Source organism: Phoxinus phoxinus (assembly GCF_949152265.1).
Source record: "Phoxinus phoxinus genome assembly, chromosome: 14".
NCBI lineage: Eukaryota > Metazoa > Chordata > Actinopteri > Cypriniformes > Leuciscidae > Phoxinus > Phoxinus phoxinus.
Genome location: NC_136889.1, coordinates 28661271 through 28686238, shown reverse-complemented (window position 1 = coordinate 28686238; position 24968 = coordinate 28661271). Strand labels below are relative to the sequence as shown.

Genomic DNA, 24968 nt, shown 5'->3' with positions numbered 1-24968 from the left:
CACACACGTCTCGCCCACCTGAGCATCCTTGAACATTCTTTTGAGGTTCTTCTGCATCAGTTTGAGTTTGCGAGACTGAACTCCACTGTAGGCCAGCAGCATCCCTCCAAACTGCTTCTCTGTGATCTTGCCGTCCACCGGATCATTCCTCTCAAACTACACACACACACACAGGGGGAATGCTGAGTAATGGCTACAGAAGGGAATCTTGTGTTCAGCTAGTCAATATCATTTACAATTCATGTTCGACTGAATACTTAAGCGTGGGCACAGCTGTGCCAGGTCACGAGTCGGAGGATTTAAAGTAGCTGAAAGCAAAAGTTGAACATCTCTCTCTGGTTGGAATGCATTAGGGTTTGACCATTACATTCATTTAAATAAAAGTTCGGCTATTATCTCCACTACCATCATGAATGTGAACATGCTGCTGTTAATTTCTTTAACTGATAACAGTGAACACTCGTAAGAAAACATAAGAAATATAACTTTCCAACACTGGATCGGCTCCCATTTCGACACACTTAAAGAAATATTTAGCAGCTGTTATTTTTTTCATAAGGCACACACAGCAAAAGACTTTTCACTTCATTATTAGCGATTGTCAGGACTGTGAGATAGAAAAGTCTCATCTCTGCTTTCTGTAATCTTGGATTTAAACGCTCAGTCCACTGAGGTGAGGCTGTCCTGTGGGTGGGACCTGTTAACATAGAAGAGATTGAGGAATATCTGACAGAACAGAGAGCTGCAGCCTCAGCACATCTCAAAGACCAGATAACGAGAGAGAGAGAGAGAGAGAGAGAGAGAGAGAGAGAGAGAGAGAGAGAGAGAGAGAGAGAGAGAGAGAGAGAGAGAGAGAGAGAGAGAGAGAGAGAGAGAGAGAGAGAGAGAGAGAGAGAGAGAGAGAGATCTAAAGGTATCTGAGACAGAGGCTGCTTGAAGCACTGACACTCTGTCAGACCCTAAGGAGGTTACATCACATTCAGTGTCACTCACGCCACACTGCTGCCAACTGTAAGCAAGTGTATTTGGACATGTACCATGGTTGTACTTACTCAAAAGTACCTCTAAGAATGGTTGACCTGGTTTTTCCAATGACCGATATCTAAAGAGCAGGGTGGCAGATGACTCATATAATGAAAATATGTTATAGTAGTGATATATAGTAGTGGTAAATGAGATCAACATTTCTTTTTTTATATATAGATCCTTTTATCACTACCTTGGGGTATCTTGTGAGTATTGTTTTCTTTCTTTCTTTCTATCATGTATTCTTTCTTTCTTTCAGAAGTAACTTATGCAGGAGACTAAGCTTCCATCGGTGACATTGGCTGACAACTTTCAAATTCAATTTATTTCCCTGTCATCTCTCATATGTAATCTGCACTTCTCCATCTTCCTCGACTTCTGTGCCATACCTCGAGTTTGAGCACGTCGTGCTGTAATTTCCTCTGGAACTCCAGGAAACTGCCGATGGTGAGTTTGCCCTTCAGGTCAGCCCCGAAAAAGTATGTGGTGAGAGCTGAACTGCAGCCTCCGGTTCTCAGAGTGTTTCCTGTGGTGGAGCGATCTCGGTGTCTCATGCCCATACTGGTCTGAGAGCGAATGATACTCTGAACCTGAAAAAACAAATAATAATTCACGTGAAAAAACAAATAATAATTCACGTGAAAAAACAAATAATAATTCACGTGAAAAAACAAATAATAATTCACGTGAAAAAACAAATAATAATTCACGTGAGTAATTCTTGCCACTTTTTTTTGCCACTCCTCGCATAACACTTTAGAGTGAGGGAAATCTCCTTATCCACCAATGCGCAGCATCCACCTGTATGATACACTGATGGCCAGAGCGCACCAGAACACACACCACACCGACTATCAGTAGAGAGAAGAGAGAGAGTGATGCAGCCGACTCAGAAAGAGATGGAGAAGCAGAGGAAGGAGAAGGATGTGAAGGACACAAAAGAAGGGGGAGAATGAGAGAAAGAACGAGGAGGAAGGTTAGGAGAACAAGAAGAAAAATGAGAAAGGTGGAGATGGAGGGACGAGGATGAGGAAAAAAATTAGGGAAAGGAGGAGGCAAATGACAAGGAGCAGGAGAAATAGGTGGAAAAGGAGGAGGATGAGAGGAAAAATGAAGAAGAGGAGAAAAGGAGGGGACAAAAGATGAGGAGGATGAGTAGAAAAAGGAGAAGGGGGTGGTAAAGGAGGAGAAAAGAAGGAAGTGGAGAATAAGGACAAAGAGGAGGAGGAGAAAAAAGAAAGAGGAGGAGGAGGATGGGGATGATTAGAAGGAGAAGCAGGTGGAAGGAGAAAATGGATGGAAAAGTAGGATGGAAGGAGAAAAAGGGGAGGTGGAGAAGGACAAGGAGGAGGAGGAGAAAGTGAATATGGAGAAGGAGGAGACGGCAAAGAAGGTGGGGAAGAAAGAGAAGACAATGGAGTTGGAGAAAAAAAGGGGGAGGTAGAGACACCAAAGGCAAGGAGGAGGAGAAAAATGAGGAGGTGGAAAAGAAGGACAAGGAAAAGGAGGAGGAAAATGAAAAGGAGTTGAAGAAAAAAGGGGGAGGTGGAGATCAAAGGCAAGGAGGAGGAGAAAAAGGAGAAGGAGGTGGAGAAGAAAAAGGAGGAGAAGGACAAGGCAGAGGAGAAGAAAGGAAGAGGAGGATGGGGACGATTAGAAGGAGAAGCAGGTGGAAGGAGAAAAAGGTAAAAAGAAGGAAGAGGAAGGAGGAGGATGGAAGAGGAGAATGAGCACAAGGATATACAGAGGAAGCCCCTCCTTTTTATCCTTATTCTTATCATCTCTTCTTTTTCTCCTTCTCCACAAATATATTGAGAAGAAGGAGAATGATGAGTATGAGGAGGAGGACACAGAAAGAATGTGAAAACGGTGAAGAAGACGACGAGCACTGGGAGGAGTTCAAGGACTCTTCTCAGGACGACGGTGTAAATGTTCAGTTGTTGAGGGACTGGTGTGGAGGTTCAGAAGGAACTAGGATCTGTGGCAGTGTGGAGTTTAGCAGTGATGTGTGTGAGGTTCTGGGACAGCAGATAAACATAAGCATCAATTCATCAATAAATGACAGCATAAATACTGCTGCTTAAATCAGCCATTCCAAGAGAGCTGAAATGCTCCTAAAGATCAAGCAGTTTTAGACTGATATATTCCCTTAGCATATTAAAAGACTGTAATTGATGTTATGAAAGTTAGAAGAATTAGTTCCCTAAAAATGAACAGCTCTAAATCTGTGATGAACACATATATGCGACTGCACATTCTTTAATAATTGGCAACATTTAAATAGCCTACATTTAGGATAACGAGCTCCATTTGATGACACAATCAAATTTTGACAATAACATTTTGTGAAGCAACTTCATGAAAAAGAAAATTACTTTGGTTCCTTTTTTATCCCTTCCCAACTAAGCATCTTGAAACCCGGGCTGACAAACAGGCAATATCCAATTCCGTGACCTATTGCATCTGTTGTGGTTTGAATGTCACCCTCTTGGCTGATCTCAGATGTAGATCAATGGACAGATTACTGGAGGTCCCCATCCATAGACAAGAGCATTAAGTGTATTCCCTGTGATGCGGATAGTATATTTGCTCGGTTGAGCACAAATAGAGTGAGGTTACCAACGGGTACTGCATGTACTCAGAATGCTTTGGGAAACTGAAAGACCTGCTGATACTACCAGGTGAATGACTCATAGTGACTTTGCAAATGAAAGGCAAATGTAGCCTGAGGGTCAATGTGAAAACAAAATAAAACTGAAAACTGCAACCAAAATAACGGCCTTTACACTGTCAGAAAAATATGCGCAAAAAACCTTTAGGGGTAACACAGCTTGTCACTGAGGCAGTGCACTTAAAGGAACAACTTTGTCAACCTTATCAACCTCTAAAAGGTATATATTAGTACCTTAGAGAAGTCATATGTACCTCCAGTACTACAATGAACATTTAGGGGTAAATGAGGTACAAAGTTGTACCCCTGTGACAATCTGTTGTACCTCTAACACCGTGTCCTAACCACACGGAGAATTATATTTTAGAAACGGTTTCAGTTTTTCTGCGACGTGGCGCTGGAACAACAAACACAAAGTGTGGCAATGATAATCCCAGGTACTGTTTATGTGCTTTATTTAATGTTAAAAGCGTGTAATGTGACTTTGAATACCATTTAGTGCTCCTAGCTTTGTAGCTGTAAAAGCAACAATGGATAATTCACCTCACATCTTTAAATTAAACAAATGGAAACAAGAAAACTGTGAACAAACAAGTGTATTCTTTGACAAAGATTGTTTTAGTAACACTCATTTTGTGAATTTGATTATGTAGCATACCTATCTATTTTCTTGCGAGTGCCGTCAAGATTACTCTCTGGTGCTGTGCACTTTGCGTGTGGGCGGGCCCTCGTGGCGTTCTGATTGGCTGTTGGTTTTGATTGATTTTGACGCATCTCGTAGTCGCGTCTAGTGTGGACAGACAAATTATTTGTCGCTGGAATCTTATCGCATCGCGTCTGGTTAGGACACGGTGTAAAGGTAAAACTTTTGTAATATTCGGTTTTGTAAAATGTGGGAAAACTACATGTAAAATTTCAAATATTCATCAAATTTTAAATAAAAATCCCAAAACAATGCACCAAAAACGGTGTGTTTAGGCAGCCATATCAGTGGCGCACAAGATGCGATGATCACGTAAAAGTTGTTGCGTTTTATTGTTTTTCTTAGCCTATCCAGTCGAACCCACTTGATGCGCTGCGACGTTCATTTAAAACATTGGAGAAATAGAAAACATCTTGGTTATGTTAAAACCGTAACCAGGCCGCTCACACAACGCATTTTCTACACTGCTTTTTCATTGCGTTCTATAACCGCACTCGACGGAGATCTTTGACCTTTGCACTCACGTCTCGCACAAGTACTGAATGTTTAGAAAGCCATGTAAAGTTAAAAGAAATTCAATAAAAAAAAACATGTCTTGAAACTTTTTTCCCCCATTCCATTGCATCTCATGTTTTTAAACACAAAACAGTACGGCTATTTGTATTAAATATGCAGAAATATTTCATATGCCGTTTAGTTCAAAATTGTTTGCACAATTTACAAAATCATATTTGATTCATAAACGTTAATTTAAATGTTATGCACTTTTTTTGTACAGACAGTCAAGTTATTTCATTGCTTTGAATAAACAATTTAATGCGTTCATTAATATTTTACCCGTGGCCTCACGGGACCAGCCAAAAGCTTTTTCAATCTGAATAAAATTATGCCTGTTAAATTCGAACATAATTCTCATATTAGTATAATTTAAGTATAAAATTCGAATTTAGTTTTTCCGCCATTTTGAGAAGCCTACTTAACTTCACAACACGACCTTGTTTCTGCAACGACTTTCTGCAAGTTTCCTACAATGTCTAACAGGTTTATGTGACGTGGAAAAGTGACAAAGGATGTAAAGCTATGCGAAATACGATCAGAGTGGTCAGACTAAAACAAATTTCCAGAAATGTGATACGAATAGGATTTCAAACCACATATGGATGTAGGTGGACACAGATTTGTAAAAAAAAAAAAAAAACACACTGGTAACACTGGATTCCAAAAGGATATGCACAAAAATCGGATTTGGTCTGACTTTTGTCAATTTTGTGTTCACTTACTTGCTCAAACTCCTCAAGGTCGACTTCTCCGTCTCCATTCAAGTCAAACATCTTGAAAGCAATTTCAAAGTTCCTCTGAGGAGCTGCAGAGGGAAGAAACAGAGGATTTACAACCCAAAGGTATGACATCGTGTACTTTTACTTACACATAATGGCTATTTCTGCATTTCTTAAAAGGTGAAGTAAGCGATTAAAAAAAGGCTGTTGAATAGTGAATCGGACCGAGCACCAAAATACACTTGTAGCCAATCAGCAGTAAGTGGCGCATACAGTCATGATGGGGGAGGAACAAGTATAGAAAGAGAGAGATGGTGGAGAAAATGCAAAAGAGGAAAAGGCCAGGGGAATATAACTATAAAAAGAAGGGTTATGATCAGGCAAGAGGTAGGTTTTGTTTCCCCTTTTAGTGATTGCTTTGACCCTTTAATCTTGTCACATTTGTAATATATTAGTTAGCCTACTTGGATTATCGTGATATGTAGGGAGCTGCTCATGAAAACAGTGTTTGTTTTTTAGGATGACTTTGCCATCGAAGGAGTAGAGGAGCTAAATAACAAGATTCGTCCTGAATTACAGTAACACAAATTGCATTCACTTCTCAATGACATCAGGCGGCAGGCACAGCATATTTCACCATAGTCATTGCCTGTGTATGTGAATGTGGGGGTGGAGGCATCAAGATAGGGGTGTGTAAATTTTGGGTAGGGGCGTGTTCGTTTTGGTGATTTCAAATACCAACTGTGTTTACCAGAAATTGCTTACTGCACCTTTATTGGTTAAAAATATAATTATCAATAATTTTTCCACTTGTGGCAAGCCGGGCGGGGCCGAGAGCCGGTGGGAACGGAGCAGGGCCGGTGGAGTGAGCGTTAATGAGTGTCACCTGCGTGCGACACCGGTCTCCAGTCTCATGGAGGAACTCAGGAAGGATAAGAGGAGTGACGACAGTGAAGGACGATATGAGACCAGATCTGGGACATTTATGTTGTTTTGTTTTAGTTTAGCGGCAGTCATCCGTAAGGGGCTGCCACTTAACTTTCTTTTTGTTGTTTGTTTATTTTGTGATTAAAGTTATGTTTAACATTCACCGGTTCCCGCCTGCTTCTTCCTATAGCCTTAAAATGTCATTACAACACTAAATAAAATATTAAAGTAATTTTGACCAAAATATCACTCCACTCCATGATCTCCACTCACGTCAGGTGAAGATTTCAGTATATCAGTGGCCTGATAAAAGCTGTGTAATCCTACATAAGGGTGGTCCATCCTCATGGTGGCTGCCATGTTGAAATCACAATGACCAATCAAATTCTGCTCACTTTATCTTCATAACCCCCCTATTATTGGACACTTCTAGTTGCGGAATGAACTACTAGGTGACAAATACGCTCGTGAATACTTGTATAGTAAAATCAGTAAGTGGACACTTTTGCTTAAATGTGTAAAGATGCATCCACACCAATAGGTGTCAGTATTAAGTCCAAAAACATTGTATTGGTTAGGCCTGGGACACACTAAATCTTAACCGATTTTAAAACCGTGGGCAACCATAGACACAAGGGCAGTTTCAACGGATTGACACACACACTAGATGATTTGTCCAGACCGAGAGACCACACACCTGCCGATTGTAGAAACGATTTCACAGTTGCAGTTCCACAGGCACGAGATCTCACAGAAAACTAGTTTGATCAAACGTGACTTCAGAAGAGAAACAAATAAGGAGGATAATTGTTTATCGGATCATTGGATGAAACAATCATCCAATTCCATTACAAAATGGGCCCATGCCTTTTCCTTGTTGGCCCTGTTGTGATAGTTCTTGCACTACACATTATAAAGGCACTCGTACTGTTGCTACATATGTAAGTCGATCTTCTTTCTCAATTTCTCATGTTTGTGGCTGCCATGTTTCAGCTATAGAAGCACGCAACATCCAATTGGTGAAGCTTGCTCGCTCTCATTGGCTATTGTGGGTATCCCGTCGAAGGCTGCCCGATCAAGAGTCATAAATATCGGGGAGGCTCTGACTCAATCGGGAGCAGTAAAATTATATTAATGACACCACACAACTGAGGATTTTTTGGACAAAAAGTTGGCAGGGTTTCTGCAGGGTTTAGTCAATCAAATTTAAGACTTTTTAAGACCTTTTTATGACCATTATGATTTAAATTTATGACCTACACGAATTACGAAAAATAACTTTTATATTAGTCGATATAGATAATTATCACGATAAATGTCAAATCTTTATTTCTTTCAAGTTTAAAGGCATATTTTTGCTCCTAAGTGAAAGTTGTAGAGCGTTAATTGTCGTTTTAGACTACCGGTACTCTTTATTGTCAGAACATATCATGACAAACACTTGCCAAACAGGGGAACATTTCACAAATCTAAGGTAGAACATACAAACATTTGACATTAGGTCCTTAACAAAATAAATATCTTTGTTTGGAAAACTAATTTCTTAGTTTCTACATGTGCTAAAGGGGGGTCAAGTCTTGAAACAGGTTTGTGTTGACTTTGATATCTTCATGAAATGTATGAAAAACAGTAGCCTAAATACATTATTAAATACTGTAATTATATTCCATTAGTCCTTTAATACATTGTCTACAATAATAATATAATACAATTCAATATGTATATCCCACATGGTGCAGTTAATATTAATAGGCTAACGTTATAGTAAATCCATGGCAAATGGGAATTTGTAGACGGAAAAGCTTCTGACTGTATCGTTGCTCAAAGTGTTTCTCCTGTTCGTCAGCGCCGCTTCATCTGCCTTTAAACTAGTTTAAATCACTGAGACATGTGTGTTCTTCGCTGAATTCAAGCGCTTCTCACTGGATCTCGTGACTGAGACCGATCAGAGTAAACGCGTCTGCTCTAGTGAGCTCGTCGCGCTGCTGTGTACTGAGCCAAGCGGATATATGGTCCGTGTGGCGCGCGGTTCAAATGAGTTTTTTCGTTCCGCTTTTAACATTATGCCGCCAGCGCATTTTCGGGGGGAAAATGCAATGGTAGAACCAATGAATGAACGAGCATATGAATTTAAGACGTGGCTAAATGTAATTTATGACCTTGTACAGAAAATCTGGACGTTTCTATGACTTTTTATGGCCTAAAATTCTTATTATTAAATTTATGACATTTTATGACTTTTTATGACTCCGCGGAAACCCTGAGTTAGTTGCGACAAGTCTCGAATCGGGCCCAAAATCAGGCTTAACATTTTTCAGGTGTTTGGCCAGTATTAGCAAAACAAAAAGTGATACAGACAGAGACTCGGAGACTTACTGGAGAGGACGGTTGTGAGGAAGATGTAGTCGGAGAAAGAGATGAGTCCACACTCCCCCAGTGTGTAGAAAATGCTGTCCTCGTCTGCAAACTTCTCCCTGTCCTGAGAGATCTTCTGTAGGTGCCCAGAGAGAAACAGAGGAAAGCGAGTCAGCAATGCTTCTGTGGAGCACCATATAGTGCATCTGAGTCCTGTTAAAGAGCTGAGCTCCACAGAGTCTGAACAGAGAAGCGGGATACAAGGGAACTAGCATGCTAACACTGACACTGCACAGTACAATCATGCAAGTGATGCAGAGTCATACAAGACACAAGCAAAAGAGATAACAACATGAAAAGATCATTAAAGCAGACATTTCATAAGTCGCTTATAGAACAGCACATGAGATAGGCTGTTTCAAAACCAAGTGAGCTGCCTACCTAGACAGCATTTTTTGGCATGGTCAAACAATCAAATCAAGGGGGCCGCCATCATGGATCTCTCACAATGTTTAAATCAAGTGGATTGTCTAGCTTAAACATTTTTGAGCACCATATTTGAAGCCAAATGTTTGACCAAAGTAGATTTCCTCCCTAAATAGCATTTTTAGACATCATATGAATGTGCATATGCTCAACTTAAGAGGGTTTTCTACCTAAACAACATTTTGGTCATCGGAGATGCATTTGAACATTTGAATCAAGGGGTTATGCACATTTTCATAATCACATGTGTGTTCAAATGTTCAAATCAAGAGCGTTGACCATCTAAACTGCTCTTAACATCGTAGGTGCATGCCTCACAGCATGTGATAATGGTGCCTATGATGCTCAACAATGTTGTCTAGGTAACCAGCTCTGATATGCGTATATTGAACAACAACACAGTAAACCACTGATTTGGCTTCACAAATCGCAAGATCACACTGTATTTGTCATTTCTGCAGTAAACTGGTTCACATTGTATGAGCATGTGCGAAGGTGACTCCACAGTGGTGTGAACACAGTTTTCTACCTGTTTTTGACATAGAAAGACACAGAAAATGTACTCATTAGGACCCTCAAGTGTGAAAGAACAAACACAAATACTGTACGTACACACACAAATAGCATGCCAGAGTTCAGCTTTCTGCCGATTTATTGTTACCTCTGTCTGGGGTGGTTCCCATCAGTGTGTTGTGGGGAAGAGAGAACGGATTAAAACAACCTGACCATAGCGCAGACAATCAGGCCCACCACACACCATATGTGTACAAACACACCGTAACATACATCCAATTCCAGCCATTTTCACTTCATGCTAACACACATTTATGCAGCGTCCCACACATACTTCCCACTCTTCCTCTGTGGCAACATGATACAAGCTGATAACACATGATACATGCCTCCATATTCACCGCAGCATCAGTAATCAAAAACAGAAAATTATATTTCTTATTAGCGGTGTTCGCTAATGCTAGCATTGCTACTGCTACTTAAACCCCTTCACCGAATTTTTGCACGTCTTTGAAATACCATTTCTGAATCGCCAATTTCAACATTCTGCAAATATCGGTCAAACTTTTTTGTATAATTACACTGTGCTAGTTGTCATTCGTATCACTCTTTCTCAAATAATATAGCCAAATAATTTGAAATCAACTGTTGAAATCACATGACCATCCAAATACTACTCACTTTATCTTAATAAATAAATGGTAATGTTGATAATGCACTCATATAAAGTATATATTCTAGTCAAATCATTGACCTGATAAAAGCTGTTTAATCCTGCACGAGGGTGGTCCACCCTCATGGTGGCCGCCATGTTGAAATCACATGCTACTCACTTTATCTTCGTAACTTCCCTATTACCGGATGCTTGTAGGTTGCAGAATAAACTACTGGGTGAAAAACACGCCCATGGATAAGGTAACTTCTGACTTTTGCATGATGCTGCATCCACACCAATATGTGTTAGTATTAAGTCTATTTGAATCAGTATTTCACGTCCATTTATTAACCCTTAAAGACCCTATACAGCCGCCGCCGGCTAAAAATAACTATTGTTCTAACATTTTTAATAACTTTTGAACCACTAATCCAATCTGTATGCTTTAAAAAGTCCCGTAAAGAGGAGATTCACGGCTTTTATGTGGTCGCGTGGACATTAAAGGCTCCATAGTGAATGTGATTGCATCATCAGGTTTTGATCAGCATTGATTCGTCATAGAAACCCATGCGGTTTCTTTCTCTGAGCCAAACAGGAATGATTGTTGATGCTTAGTCCCATCCTCATGCCCAGATTGGTTTATATATATATATATATGTGTGTGTGTGTGTGTGTGTGTGTGTGTGTGTGTGTGTGTGTGTGTGTGTGTGTGTGTGTGTGTGTGTGTGTGTGTGTCACCTTTGCTTCAGTGTTCTATTACAATGTTTTCTATTTATTTTACTTCCTGAACTTTTTTGGACACATCTACATTGTCAGTAAATTGAAAAAAACACCAGCTTTTCACTGAAAATCGCCTATAATAATGTTGTAATAAATGGCTATAACTTGCTTAGGGATTGTTACATGTAGTCAACATGTCATCTGGATATCTAGAATATCCAAGTAGAAATTTCTAAAGGAAAAAAATCCAAACTTCAGGAGGATTTGTTTGAGTTGAGTAAAAATCACTAAAAATGTGCTACCATTTTTCTTAAATCTTGTAAATTCATCCATTCCAAGACAAAATGAATGTAAAATTGGGAATTTAAATGAGCTAGAATGGAAACTTCAAGTTCTCCTGTTTAAAATGATGTATGGCACTTGATACGGCCTGCTATAATGGGTTAGAAAAACAAAGAAAAGAACAGTCAGGTACTCCAAAAATGTTCTTGGTCTTTAAGGGTTAAGTAGCATTTTAATAATTCAGCCAATCCTGATCACCCTGTCAGGGTTTATTTAAAAGCTGACTGCATAGCACACTATTGTTTACTAATAAATCTGCACCACTTTTGCTGTGGACATGAATGCTACCTCAACTTGTGGGTTGAGGAGAGGTGTGAGATTACTTATCTAAATTTTACCTGGTGGGTGATACTAAACAGTTTAGAAGATTTCGAAGGCTTAATGGTCGTAAGTTAATGAAAACGAGCGATAAATGATTAATCGTGATGCTCACAGTGTATATATTCTGTAGCAGCGACACGTTCAGTGTACATCAGTCGTATACTCGTTATTGAGGTATATTATGGGATGTAATGACTGCACTCAATAATGTCCACTATGGTTTCGGATACCACTACAAATGTCTGTCCCCGCGAACAGTGCACTAGTTAAGTGTATATAGCATGTGATTTCAGACACAGCCCCAGAACACCCAAGCAACTGCATAGCAACCATATTGTTTAAATAACATTGAATTTCGTCACATGGAGGGTCAAGCGTGTGCATTAGTCGACAAGGTAAACACCAGTTATTTTTGTACCGGCTCTGAAACTAGTCAGAGTGGGAATATACGCTCAGCTAGCATGTGTGGCGGTTGACGCTGACAAAAGCAAATGTGGTGTGTGTGTGTGTGTGTGTGTTTGTGTGGGCTAATAAGCTCCGGGCACACTGTGTCCCTGCTGTCACCTTCAGAGACACTCAAGAGACGCAGTCTTACCCAACATTAGTAGTGCGGGTGTCAAACGCACTGGCACTTCAGAACAAAACTATAACAGTCTCTGTAATCCACGATCTCAATGTAGACATATTGTCAACATATGATAATGTTTTTTTATATACATTTATCCATGCCATTAACGGAATTGTCCGGCTTTCTGTGTTTCCACTGTTATATGGTAGAGAGCGCTATTATACATCTTAAGAGTACAGAATCTCTGGATCAAAACATAGGCAAAAAAGAAAAAGAAAAAAAGCAGCAGAAACAAGCGATAGCAAATGTAAGCAGATGCATGTTAAAAAAAAAACTGTCTGATGTTACTGAATGAAATATCGACCGGATGAGCTTTGTGGACTGTGAAGCTTTGGAGGTGTTATGGACTCGATCTACTCCATCTATGTTTTGATCATCGTTGGATGTAGTCCTGACACACGTGATTTTCTCAGCTTTTAGCTCAAAATGTTGCTATTTTCAAAATGTGTTGATTTAAAAAATAATGCATGAAGCTAGAATACATTTTTTTTTCTTTTTTAAAGATAGAGGCTTGGTTATTTCTTTTGATATTTTACATGTTCAGATACTCAACAAATTGTTCAGGGGGCCATGAAACTTTTGTGAAAAAAAAATAAAAAATGCTGGCTGACAACTTTTTTGGGGAAAAGTGTTCTTCCATATTTTTATTGTGTTTTTTTTTTTTTACTGTGGTATCAAAAAAAATTTAAAAGTACAATTTAATTGTAATTTCTCCATATTTTTTCAGAATATCATCTGAAATTCTATGGTATCATAAAAGGGCGCTCAGCAGGACGTGTGTTTACACCACACCGAACTCTATGTGCAGAGATGCCATGAGCATGGAGAGGAGAACCTCCTCAGACAGTCGTCTGAATGAAAGAAAGGATGTGGGTGGTGTGGCAAACAAGAGAAAGAAACAGCTGTGAAAAGCTTTTAAGCAGTCATCTCCAGCCAGAGAAACAGGAGACATATTCAGAGCTCACATACCTCTTTATTGGTCCCCATATCAAACTGGGCATGAAAGGTTTTGTCTAGGCTGCTTCACACTTGATTTGAATTCTATTAAGGGGCAATAGCTGACACCTAAAGCTCATTTTTCAAGTTTTTTTCAATCTTATGAGCATATATATTTCTAACAATACAAAATATATCACTGCAAGAATACATTTGAAATTTTTGGCAGATCATTGTTTGAATTGATGAGCTCTCCTGTAGACTTGTGATGGACCACTGTATCAAGCTGCATGAAGTGTGTCCACGACTGAATAACTGATTTGGGGATTTTTATTCCTTTTTTCCCCACTCTAAAAAGACAATTTTAGCAACTCTCACCCCTGAGAGAGTAAATACAGATATCTGACGGCTGAAGGTCACTGCAGAAGCGCTAAACTCAAACTAAACGCATAACTAGATTAGAATAGATCATGCTATTTTATATGACAAATATAGCTAACACAAAAACATCAACGCAGGAATTCACAGCTGGCCTAGGGGATTTTTTGCTCCACATTTTGTCCCTAGTTCTTTAAACAAAGGAGATACTGCCATAATGGAAATAATCGACTTATATACTACACTGATTTATTCAAGTTTGTTCTCCAGGTTTAACTACGGTACTTAAATAACACTTGATTCTGGGTTCGAGATGCAAAGTATGTGAGCTTTCCAAAGGCCACTTCTGCTAAGACAAGTAGCATTTGCTGTTAATCTTATCAATGAAAATACAGAAAAGGGCGTTGATGAAGTTTTTTTTAATTTTTATGAAAGTATATGTAAGAATAATGAAAGTGCCTATTATGCTCATTTACAGGTTCATAACTCTACTAGAACAGTGGATCCCAACCCTGGTCCCGGAGTACCCTAGCCTGGGTTTCCCCATACTGCCTTTGCGCAGCGCGATTTTATTCACGCTGAAAGGCAGTCTGGATACCATGGACCAGATTTTCGCCTCATCTAGGGAACCAATCACAGAACGGGGAGGGTAGCAGCAAGACGATGACGACATATATGCGACACAACTAAGCAGTTTGTTTATATCCATATATACCTTCGACCCTCATGTTTATCTTGCACAAACGGCAATAGTCGCTGAACGTCATTGTTTACAAAAAAATATCTTACCCATCGTCTTCTTTCTAGTCTAATTTCTTTCGCTCTACATACGTCATCTGGTATAATGGAAACGATTGGCTATGAGCTACGTACAGGCGCATTTGATAGACATTCTTAGCACCCAATAAACGGCGCCGGGCATTCGTAAACCACGCCTCAAATACGAGAAAATGAACATGTGGTTCCCAGACCCAAGTCTCAACGAGAATTGGGTCTGGCGTTAGCCAGGCTAGGAGTACCCCCCAACAGGACACATTTTTTACACACCATTTCAGGTCTTGAAGTCTCTACTAATGAGCTGATGAGTTGAATCAAGTGCGTTTGATCAGAGTTGGGGGTACTCCAGGACAAAGGTTGGGAAACACTGTTCTAGAATATGTTTAAAAGATTTAGAGTTTAAAAAAACCTGTTCATTTTATTCTGATTTACACTATTGCAGCACCTGTTTTCACCCTCTGTATGAACGCTCTGTTTTAATTGGTCTCTTTAAAACCCGCCTTTCGCCACTCCCAGCCAGCCCAAGTCTGTTGTACTTGGTCTCCCGCTTCGACCGTGCGTCGGGTTTGTAACGTCCATTACCATAACTGCCAAGTATCAGGCCCGGAGGCTTCATGAGGTGCTGTAAATACTACTGTACCTACACTAACTGTGGCGTCAGTTTTGCTGTTTCAGTTCGAGCCCCGAGTTCGATAATGACAGTCAAGAAGAACAAGCTGATCGACCCAAACCACCTTTGCAACAAAAGGTTGTGGTTAAAGTGGTGAGGAATAGGGTTTAAAATGTCACCGTAAATGTAGTTTTGACAGCGTGATAAACTTGCAGTAAATCACTGAAAATAATGGCAGGACTACAGACAAGGCATTTATAGCAGGTGTTTTCTGTTAGAGAGATTCACTCCGTTTGGCATGGACTTTGTGCTTTGCAGATCTTTTAAATGCACAAACAGTTATATGACACACTATAGGAAAGGAGAAAAAAAACATAATTCCCCTTTAAACTATTTTAATTTAGGAAGTTATATAATAATATACATTATATATTAATGTATAGGGGAGTTAATATATTAAATTAACACTGAACTAATAATGTTTTTAGAGGAAAGAAAATCCAGAAAGAGTTGATTCAGCTGATCAGACAACAGTACGTTGGGCATTGACCCACTTGAGCTGAGAGAGCTGAACAGCAGTTTGAACCACTTTGCTAATTAGCTTACTCCAACACATATATTATATGGTATTAATCAGCCACGTCCACAACATAAATGTACTATTACGAATTACATTTGCACCAATGAGGTGAAAAATGGGCTACACATAATGCAATATGCTGAACAATCTTTAAAGTGTTAGGAAATTCAAAACAGTCTCTAGTAACTTAAAAATGCATGCCTGCAGGACATCACTTGTCCTCATAAATTGTGGTTCACTTACAAGTGACACTTGCAAGTTAAGATGGATTACTTTCAATTGGTAATTGTTCAGAAATCCATATGAGATGATCAGGGTCACCAGACATGCCATAATAAGAGGCATCATAGCAAATAAATGTTACGGTTTCTAAACTTTCTACTCAATATGTCTGAGATACTTTAACTATTTAACTTTCATTTAAATGCAAATTCACTTTTATATTATTTTTTAACAAACTTGTGTCCGCAGTGTGCACAACAATCCACTTCCCCAGTTCAACCATAAATCTGAAACCGTGTCTCAAAATGAGCCGTTCAGGAAAGTGCAGCCTACGGTTCAGTGAGCTGTACACAGTCCGCCATGTTTATCTGTTCGCCAGAGCATTTAACAGCAGAATTCAATTAAGAAATGTATTCTTATTAAAGCTACTGGTTAGTCAATCAAGAGCAGTGAGTGATTTTGTTTTGTTTTTGGATTTATATTAACAGCATATACAGCAGTAGGTACTGTATATTACTCTACTGTCACTTTAATACCCAGATCTAATATACACATGCGATTTCTTTACTTGCTGTTTACGTTCACAGACATAACCGACTGTGTTTATGTGAGCTTTGTGTGTTTTTGACATAACCTTGTGTGTATTTGAGCACAATAAGATATAAAAGAGAACTTAGTTTAAAGGTGGGATCAGGAGTGTTTACTTTTCTCAGTAGATTTTAGCGTGGTTCTTTGTTGCTAGGTAAGTTTGTTTTGTTTACTGTGTTTACTCTGGTAAAACACGAGGCCAAGCGGCCTTTGTTTGTGTGTCGTCACTTTTGTGGCACTTATTGCTCTGAGAATGAAGTTGTTGTGTTGGGTTGATTTCAAATATCAAGATTTGCCAACAGCGTATTTCAAAAACGACTTACCCCACCTTTAATTCTCACGGGACACTCCGTTTGACATCCTGCTTTCTGTGTGGTTATGTGTGCGCTCAGAAAACTATATATCAGAAGTTTAAACTGATATTGCTTTAAAATGTTAGTTTTTGGCAGAGTATCCAAGGGCCAAGGCACAAGAAAAAATGTTTTTGCTTTAACTCAACATGCTATAATAAATGATCTATGGGGTATTTTGAGCTGAAACCTCACAGACATATTCGGGGGAAGCCTGAGACTTATATCACATCTTGTAAAAAGGGGCATAATAGGTCCCCTTTATAAGGTTACAATCATTTCACTTGAGGCTCCTTTCTTGAAAAGACAGCCTGATTAATTTTCAGTGCCGCCGTTTATGTGGAAAGGACAGAGAGCATGAGCACAGACCAGCAATTTCCTGCTCTGCATCCGAGCACTAGCAAGCAGGCCTGTTGAAAGATTGGGCAGATCCTCGAGCACAGTCCTGTTAAAGCTACACTGTGTCATTTTTTAAGTTGATTCTTAGCAAAAAAAAACACTTTGTTCTTTCAAAATTATATGTGCTCATTCGTGTGTAATTACTTTCACCAACTAATCAAGTATTCTCGTAAGCGTAGAATCTGCCATTAAGAATACATACGGGTGAGCTACTCGAATGGTGGCAGCCATGTTGCGCCTCCATCTTGAAAATACATTAGCCAAAGAGGGACACACCTGGAAATTCAAGCTTCGCCTTTCGCACTTTTACACTCAGTGGCACCGTGATGAATGCGAGGGGGAGATTACTCACGACTGCCGGCAGATAATACGGCCACCGTAGGAGAAAACGCCCTCGGAATGGGAGGGGCTAGAAAGTAATATTCAGTTGGTAGTCCTATAGATGGGAGTAAATCCTACAGTGTAGCTTTAAGGCCCTGATTCACGTCAAGCACAATTGAAGAACAAACTTGTATGACGTTATTTAAAAAAAAAATCAGGTCAAAACAATGTTCGTTTGGTTAAAAACAGCTTGCTAAAGCGAACTTTCCAGAAAAGTTTGATGTGGCTGGTAAACACCTTTGAACTACCATTGGTCCTTGGCGATTACGTAAAAGGTAGCTGTGACTCTGATGTGGACATCGTCTCTGGTTAATTTCTTTGGTTCTTTGGCATCAATATCAGAAGTCCACGAGTAAAAACATGAACACGCTAGAGAGCTGCTTCAAAGTATTGAATTTTAATTCTAATTGATAGAGACACTGAAACTGTTTTTCACTTTTAATACTGTAAAACTGCTTGCTTTACTTCATAAAGTTCTTTATAAATAAATGTGACTTGACACGACTGGTGTGCCGGTGAATCGCAGAGCTTATGCAAACATTTCCACATTTCTACATTGCATCAGATGCTTTCTTACCTGCTGTTTTCTCACCGCTGTCATTTTTGTTTATTTTGTTATTGAGAGGAAAGCACGAAGACGGTGAACAATGAAAAATAACTTTTGTTCTCTAAAAGTTCTTTCCAAAAGAAAGTTTCCCTGCAGAGCTTTAGAACGATTGAAATGTTGGTTGAAAGTAGAACTCATGATAGGGAACATTTCTACATCTTGTTTTTTCTCGCTAGACGGAGCACAGCGGCATTGTCTGGAGTACATTACGCAGGAGTCATGAGGATCATCAGTTATCCATGAAGTAGGCTAGATGGAAATACAGTTAGCTCCTTTTTTCCAATAAACAGGCAGTTGCAGTTTTGAAAACCACTGTCAATGAAGCATAAGAATGGCCCATTACTATTGATTGTCTGGCTCTTGTATTCAACTTTTTCACTTTCCTATTCCTCCTCTGATATTTTAAGAGAGCTGTGCATAGCAATTTTCTGTATGAAGGTAGCGCTGGAAGTAAGATCGTTCAGTGTCTCTGTGGGATTTGGGAAACACTTCACAGGTACCAGTTTCCTACAACTCAATACTGCAAACCACAAGGACTGAACTGAGTTATGGCACCAACACCCCACAGTACTTTGTGTTAGGTTCAGATATTGCATTCTGTTTGCAATCTCGGCTACTCTGCGGCATTGCAATTTAACAATGGCGTTACAGTTTATCAGACCTGCTGCTTCATTATAGCGCAGATAACAGAGACAGATTTGTGTGTGAAGTCTCGGGGTCTCACTCACTCCAGATTCAGATCTGGATAAACAAACAATTTACAATCAATGCTGCAACAGCACTGTCTAAAAGGGTCCGGATTTGGGTCAAATTATGCTGAGCTTTTTAACGACGTATTCAGGTTTTTTGGTGTGGTCCCAACTACATTTGGCAACCGAGTTTGGTGTAAAATTAATGAATATGTAAAAATCTGCTATACGCTTTCTACTTAATAACGAAAACACCAAAAAATTAGAGCAGTGAGAAAACAGCAGTTTAGAAAGCATCTGATCGTAGCAACGACGATATGAGAATTTGCATGAACTCCAGTCAAGTCACGTTTATTTATATTGTACGTTTTGCTTTAAAGCAAGCAGCTTTACAGTATTAAACATGAAAAAAGTGTCAGTGTCAGTTTCAATCAGAATTACAACTTCAATCTTCATGTTTTTACTCGTATCTGACCTCGACAGACTAAACAAAAGAAATGAACCGTAGAAGATTTCCATATTAAAGAAGGCAGAGCCACACCTATTTACGTAATCGTCACGGACCAATTGGTAGTTTGAAAGTTTTTACCTGCCAGAGCAAACTTTTACAGAAAGTTCACTTGACAGTTGTTTTGAACTCATGAAATGAACTCCCAACGAACTTCGGTTTAGCCTGATTCTGTCTGAAACGTCATCAGATTATCGTTCTTCGATCTTGCTTGAAGTATTGTCAGGGCCTTTGGAATGCAATGGAGATTAATACAAGTGTGCATAAAGTTTCTGTGGCACAAGTAAAAGGAATAACAGTAAATTGTGTCTTCTCTTGAGACACCATTAGAAATAGACACATATTGGGACATTTTTTTTTTTTTTAAGGGAAAGAAATGGCCTGAATTCTGAGTGAGTTTGATTCGTGGTCATGTTCATGAGAAGATTCAGTATGGACTGCTACAGTTTAAACACAGACCACACAAATGTTCATTTCTATCAACAATACATCAGATTCCATGCAAAATTAGAATGACATCATCTTTTTACTGATATATACATCCTATTTCCCAAAAGTTATGGCCTGTCTTGCAGCCCATCAATAACATGACAGCAGCCAACAGGAACAGCCACTAAAACCAAGCCATTCAACAACCTCTTGAAGGTTTTTCTTTTTTAAATAAATGTACTCCGTTAACTCTTAAAAATAAAGGTTCCAAACAGAGGATTTTCGCAGCAATGCCACAGAAGAACCATTTAGGTTTCCTAAAAGAACCTTTCAATAGTTTTTAAAACAAAGATTGTTTCTTTGTGTGAAGAACATACCAATAATCTGAAGAACCATTTTCCACTATTGTGAAATGAAAAGGTTCCATGGATTTTAAAGGTTCTTCATGGAACCATAGATGCCAACAAAGAACCTTTATTTTTAAGAGTGTGGTGAAATTAAAAAGTACTTCCTATATAAAAAATAAAAAGTTAATTAATAAAAGTTAGTTACTACCCAAAGTACCACACAAAACGCCAAAGGGACTTTAGAAAAAGGTCAATGTTAGACCCACTACATTCATTCACTCACTCACTCACTCACTCACTCACTCACTCACTCACTCACTCACTCACTCACTCACTCACTCACTCACTCACTCACTCACTCACAAATTACACATGCAAAAAAGGTGTATACTACTTTTAAATGGATCAAACGTAGAATAAAGTGTACATGGATTTACACTCATGGAAGGCCCCTACTGAACCTAAAGGTCAAAATAGGGTCAACCACAGGACATCAGACTGGTTTCCATGGTGACAGCCCCATCAGCTTCCCTCACATAGCGGACTTTACCCATCCGTCATGTTCACCATATACCCACAAGTGTTTCAGGGATTGTCCAAAATAACATGACCTCTGACCCAACGTTAGTCAACTCATGCTGTGTGCTTTGTGTTCATGCAGTTATAGGCCCAGTGAGCAGAGATTAGACGAATGGGAGCGTGTGTTCCTGGATCCAGGGTAAAGTGTGGTGTCACCGAGTGCAGGCAGGGGGTGCTACATAATGCCAGCTCTACCCCGTCCCACTAGCAGCCTGTCCTGCAGCCAGTCAATCGCAGGCATTCAGCGCAGGGCATGCACAGAGATCTGAAGCACAGGCACAGGTCTCCGCTTGCATCAGAGAGACAGACACAGAGAGAGGGAGAGAGAGGGGGGAAGAACATTCGTCTTTTTGAGTTGCCAGAGATCAGATACCGGTAACACTTCATTCCAGAATCAAAAGTAAAAGAAATAACACATAAAACTTTTCATACAAAAAAGCCTATTTTAAGGACTATTGAGGCTTAAGAGAATAAAACATAATTTACACCTACATGCAACTGGACATCACAGAAATGCTTTACTATTTTACAGAAAAATTATATATATATATTTTTAATGTTTTTCTTAAGTCAGCAAAAATACTATGACCGCAATGATACAAATAATAAGAAATTCTTCTTGTGAAAATGTCAAAATCCAAACAAATCTTAATGGTCCTAAATAACTTTTTATGCAGAATATTTATATATATTTTTCTGTTGATTTTAAAATGAAAAACAACCCACACTTGTTCTTGACAAGTCTTGTGAGATCTACTTGATAACTCATTCATGTCTGCCTCTAGGGGGCGCATACTGACCGAGTCCAATCCTCAAATCTAAAGACATTTCTCATCTTATTGTCCATTGATTACAAGAATGAAATCTTTATACAGTTATATATTTTTTAAATCCATGTTCATTAATCACAAATGATTGTGATTGTTTCTTCTTGACTGTGCAAAGAAAAGTAACAGGTACTATGTAACTAGGCTGTCTATGTGATTCAACAGCAGCAATAATTTACTCCCAAATAATGATACCGAGGCAATTCAATTAGCCACTGAACTGAAACTATACAGATACATTAGAATATTGATCATTTAAACCCATTATTCCAGACTCATGACACAAACTGTATACAGTATTTAGTGTCAAGTCAATATGTACGATAAATAAATACTAGTCAGTCTACAGTACCAAGTCAATTCAAAACCCGAGTGCTGAATATACAAAGTTAAGTCAGCTGCCAAAAAACTGGTGTGTGCCGGTAACAGTAACAGTAACAGTAACAACAACAACAACAACAACAACAACAACAACAACAACAACAACAACAACAACAACAACAACAACAACAACTAGTAATCTCCAGAAAGATTGGCTAGCAAGACTTGCAGGCTAGTTAATACACCGATCATCATTATAGTCTAATACATGCATCTGTGAATGCTCTATGTTTTAGATCCCCGTTTCTGTCATTTTTGTAAAATGCAATATTTGTTATAAGTTTTGCTGTAATTAATATAGTTTATAATATAGTCATATATAGTTATATAAACACTTTATTTGATGAACCTTATGTTAAATGTACTTCTTAAAATAAAGTGTAACCTAATTTAATTATTATATATAAGTGTAATATAAGTGTATATTAATATTATTTATTGATTTTTTTAAATAATATAATTAGCCAATTTTAGTTTTATGTCGATAGTTCATAATCAATTACATTGTATATAAAGAACATTGTATTTTTATTATCTTGATTTATTACTTCTAATGCTTGAAAATAGTTTTGACCGTTTACTTGTAATAATAATGTGAAAAACGTATTTATGAGAAAAATATTTACTCTATTGCTTTCAATTGACTTTGTTCTTTACAATTTTATTATTAGCCGTTTACGTGATTAATAGTTAAAATATTTCAAGCGATATTTGTTTAAATGTTTAAATATTTAAAGGTTCTATACAAGTTTTATTTAATTTGTTAATATTTAATGTTTATAATCGAGTGTGTTTATTATTTTTGCTGTGGTATCCATTTGGGTTTAAACTTGTGAAATTTACTGGTATTGTTTTTGATAACTGAAATTTTGTTATCGTGACAAAAACACTACACTTGACAAATTAACGGCAATGGCAAAATTTAGGCAAAGAAGAACGCAACTAACCCTGACTTATACACACTTGCATGATATCTGAAGATCTGTCAGGGTGGACGGCATATTGAATTTCACACCGATGAAAACGAGGCTGTGAAAAATGTACAATGGCTTGCACTCTATAAAGATCGAATAACTTTCAAAACTCAAATTGTTTTATGGAGATTTTGTCCAATGAACTTGAAAAATGTTTCTCAAGCTGAACAATTGCCATGCTGATAGATAAAAGTTCAATCCATTGAACACACTGTACTTCCAACCCTCACAGCCTCACTTTTATTCCCGTTGGAAATTAAAAATGGCATTATCCTGACTAAGGTCTATGGCTGACTGGTCTGATCCCCAGTTCTGCATTATTCATGCACATGAGCATTTGCACATGCATGCCCATAACACGCACTCTTGCTTTCTCTGTGCAGCACACAAAGAGTCGTCTCTACGCTCAATAATTCAGCAGGGAGAGACAGCAGCTGGCCTCCCTCAATGCTATTCCATAACAGACTCTACTGCACATGTGCACGCGCTAGACCTTGAGTGTGTGTGGTTGGGGGGTGGTATAAAGTGTGTGGGCGTTAGCAGAATGGAGTGGCAGAATCTTCTAGATCAATTCAGATTAATTCAAAGTCCTTTAGCACTGCCTTGATGTACCGGGGCAGGTCTTGTGCAAACTGGGGTGTGACGCATAGTGATGTCTCGGTGTGCATATTTGTGTTTTCCTGTCCAGATTGGTCTGAACATGCTGTATGTGTGTGATCTAAACATTGAGCAAAGGTCACCACCGCCCACTTTCCAATAACACAAAGTCTTAAAGGTGAAGCATGTCATTTGTCAATGTGAAAATATCAGTTTAATATGCAGAGCCTGTAAGTAAGCCCTTGCCTAATTGTGTAAATATTGTGGCGGTTTCAAACTGTTTGCTGGAGTGGTTAGACATGCCAGCTTCTGGTTTAACCGATGGACTCGGACTACCAGTTTGATCTAACAGCAGCAGAGGAGGGGAGTTGGGAAAGATGTTTGGAAACAGTCATTAGTAGTATTTGCTAAAGCAAGTGTGCTCATGCTTAAGGTTAGAGATTTGAATAATTCCCTAAGGTATAAAACTTGTGCATAAGTGTTTGTGCTACAGACTTTAAAGATATCTTTAATTGTGTGGCTTAATGGGGGGGGGGGAGGTGAGCTCATACTTTTTTAAAACATGCGTCTACATGATTTTCATCTGGCTGATGATAAACTGCCATAAAAATAGACATTTAAGGAGGGACCTGAGCTATATCTACAGATCCGAATGCCATAAGCCCCTTTCACACAGCGTGCTGATCCCGGGAAATTGCCGCGAAATTGCCAGAGTGCCATCTGTGTGAATGCAAACACGTCCCGGGACTGATGCCGGGATCGATCCCGGGTTGGTGACCTAATAAGATTGCCGGGATCAGTCCCGGAACGCGCCCCGTGTGAACAAAAGCCAGGATCAATGCCGTAAGGGGGGTGTCGTAGTGATGAAGAACGAAAAAATGTCTGAAAACTGGAACAAAGCAGAGACCAGGAGCTCCTTACTATCCGTGCTGAAGCTGAGAGCGCTCGCCAGCTTTGTGGAACGGACGCAATGCGCTAGTGTACCGTATTTTCCGGAGTATATCAGTCAAAAAATGCGTCACGAAGAGGAAAAAATCATAATATAAGTCGCACTGGACTATAAGTCGCATTTATTTAGAAATGTATTTCACAAAATCCAAGACCAAGAACAGACATTTAATCTGGAAAGTCAAGTTATTCAACTACACAATAGCATAAAGAGCATATACCTGGGAGGCTGAATAC

At 39.0% G+C, this 24968-nt stretch overlaps 1 protein-coding gene across 1 annotated transcript in view; it reads right to left on the bottom strand.

Annotated features, from left to right (window-relative positions):
- micu1 (mitochondrial calcium uptake 1) overlaps nt 1-24968 on the bottom strand; it is a 98388-nt gene that overhangs the window by 8954 nt on the left and 64466 nt on the right. The window contains 4 exon segments of the mRNA XM_079635933.1: nt 19-156; nt 1416-1616; nt 5681-5763; nt 8981-9142. Coding sequence (XP_079492059.1) covers nt 19-156; nt 1416-1616; nt 5681-5763; nt 8981-9142 — 584 coding nt within the window.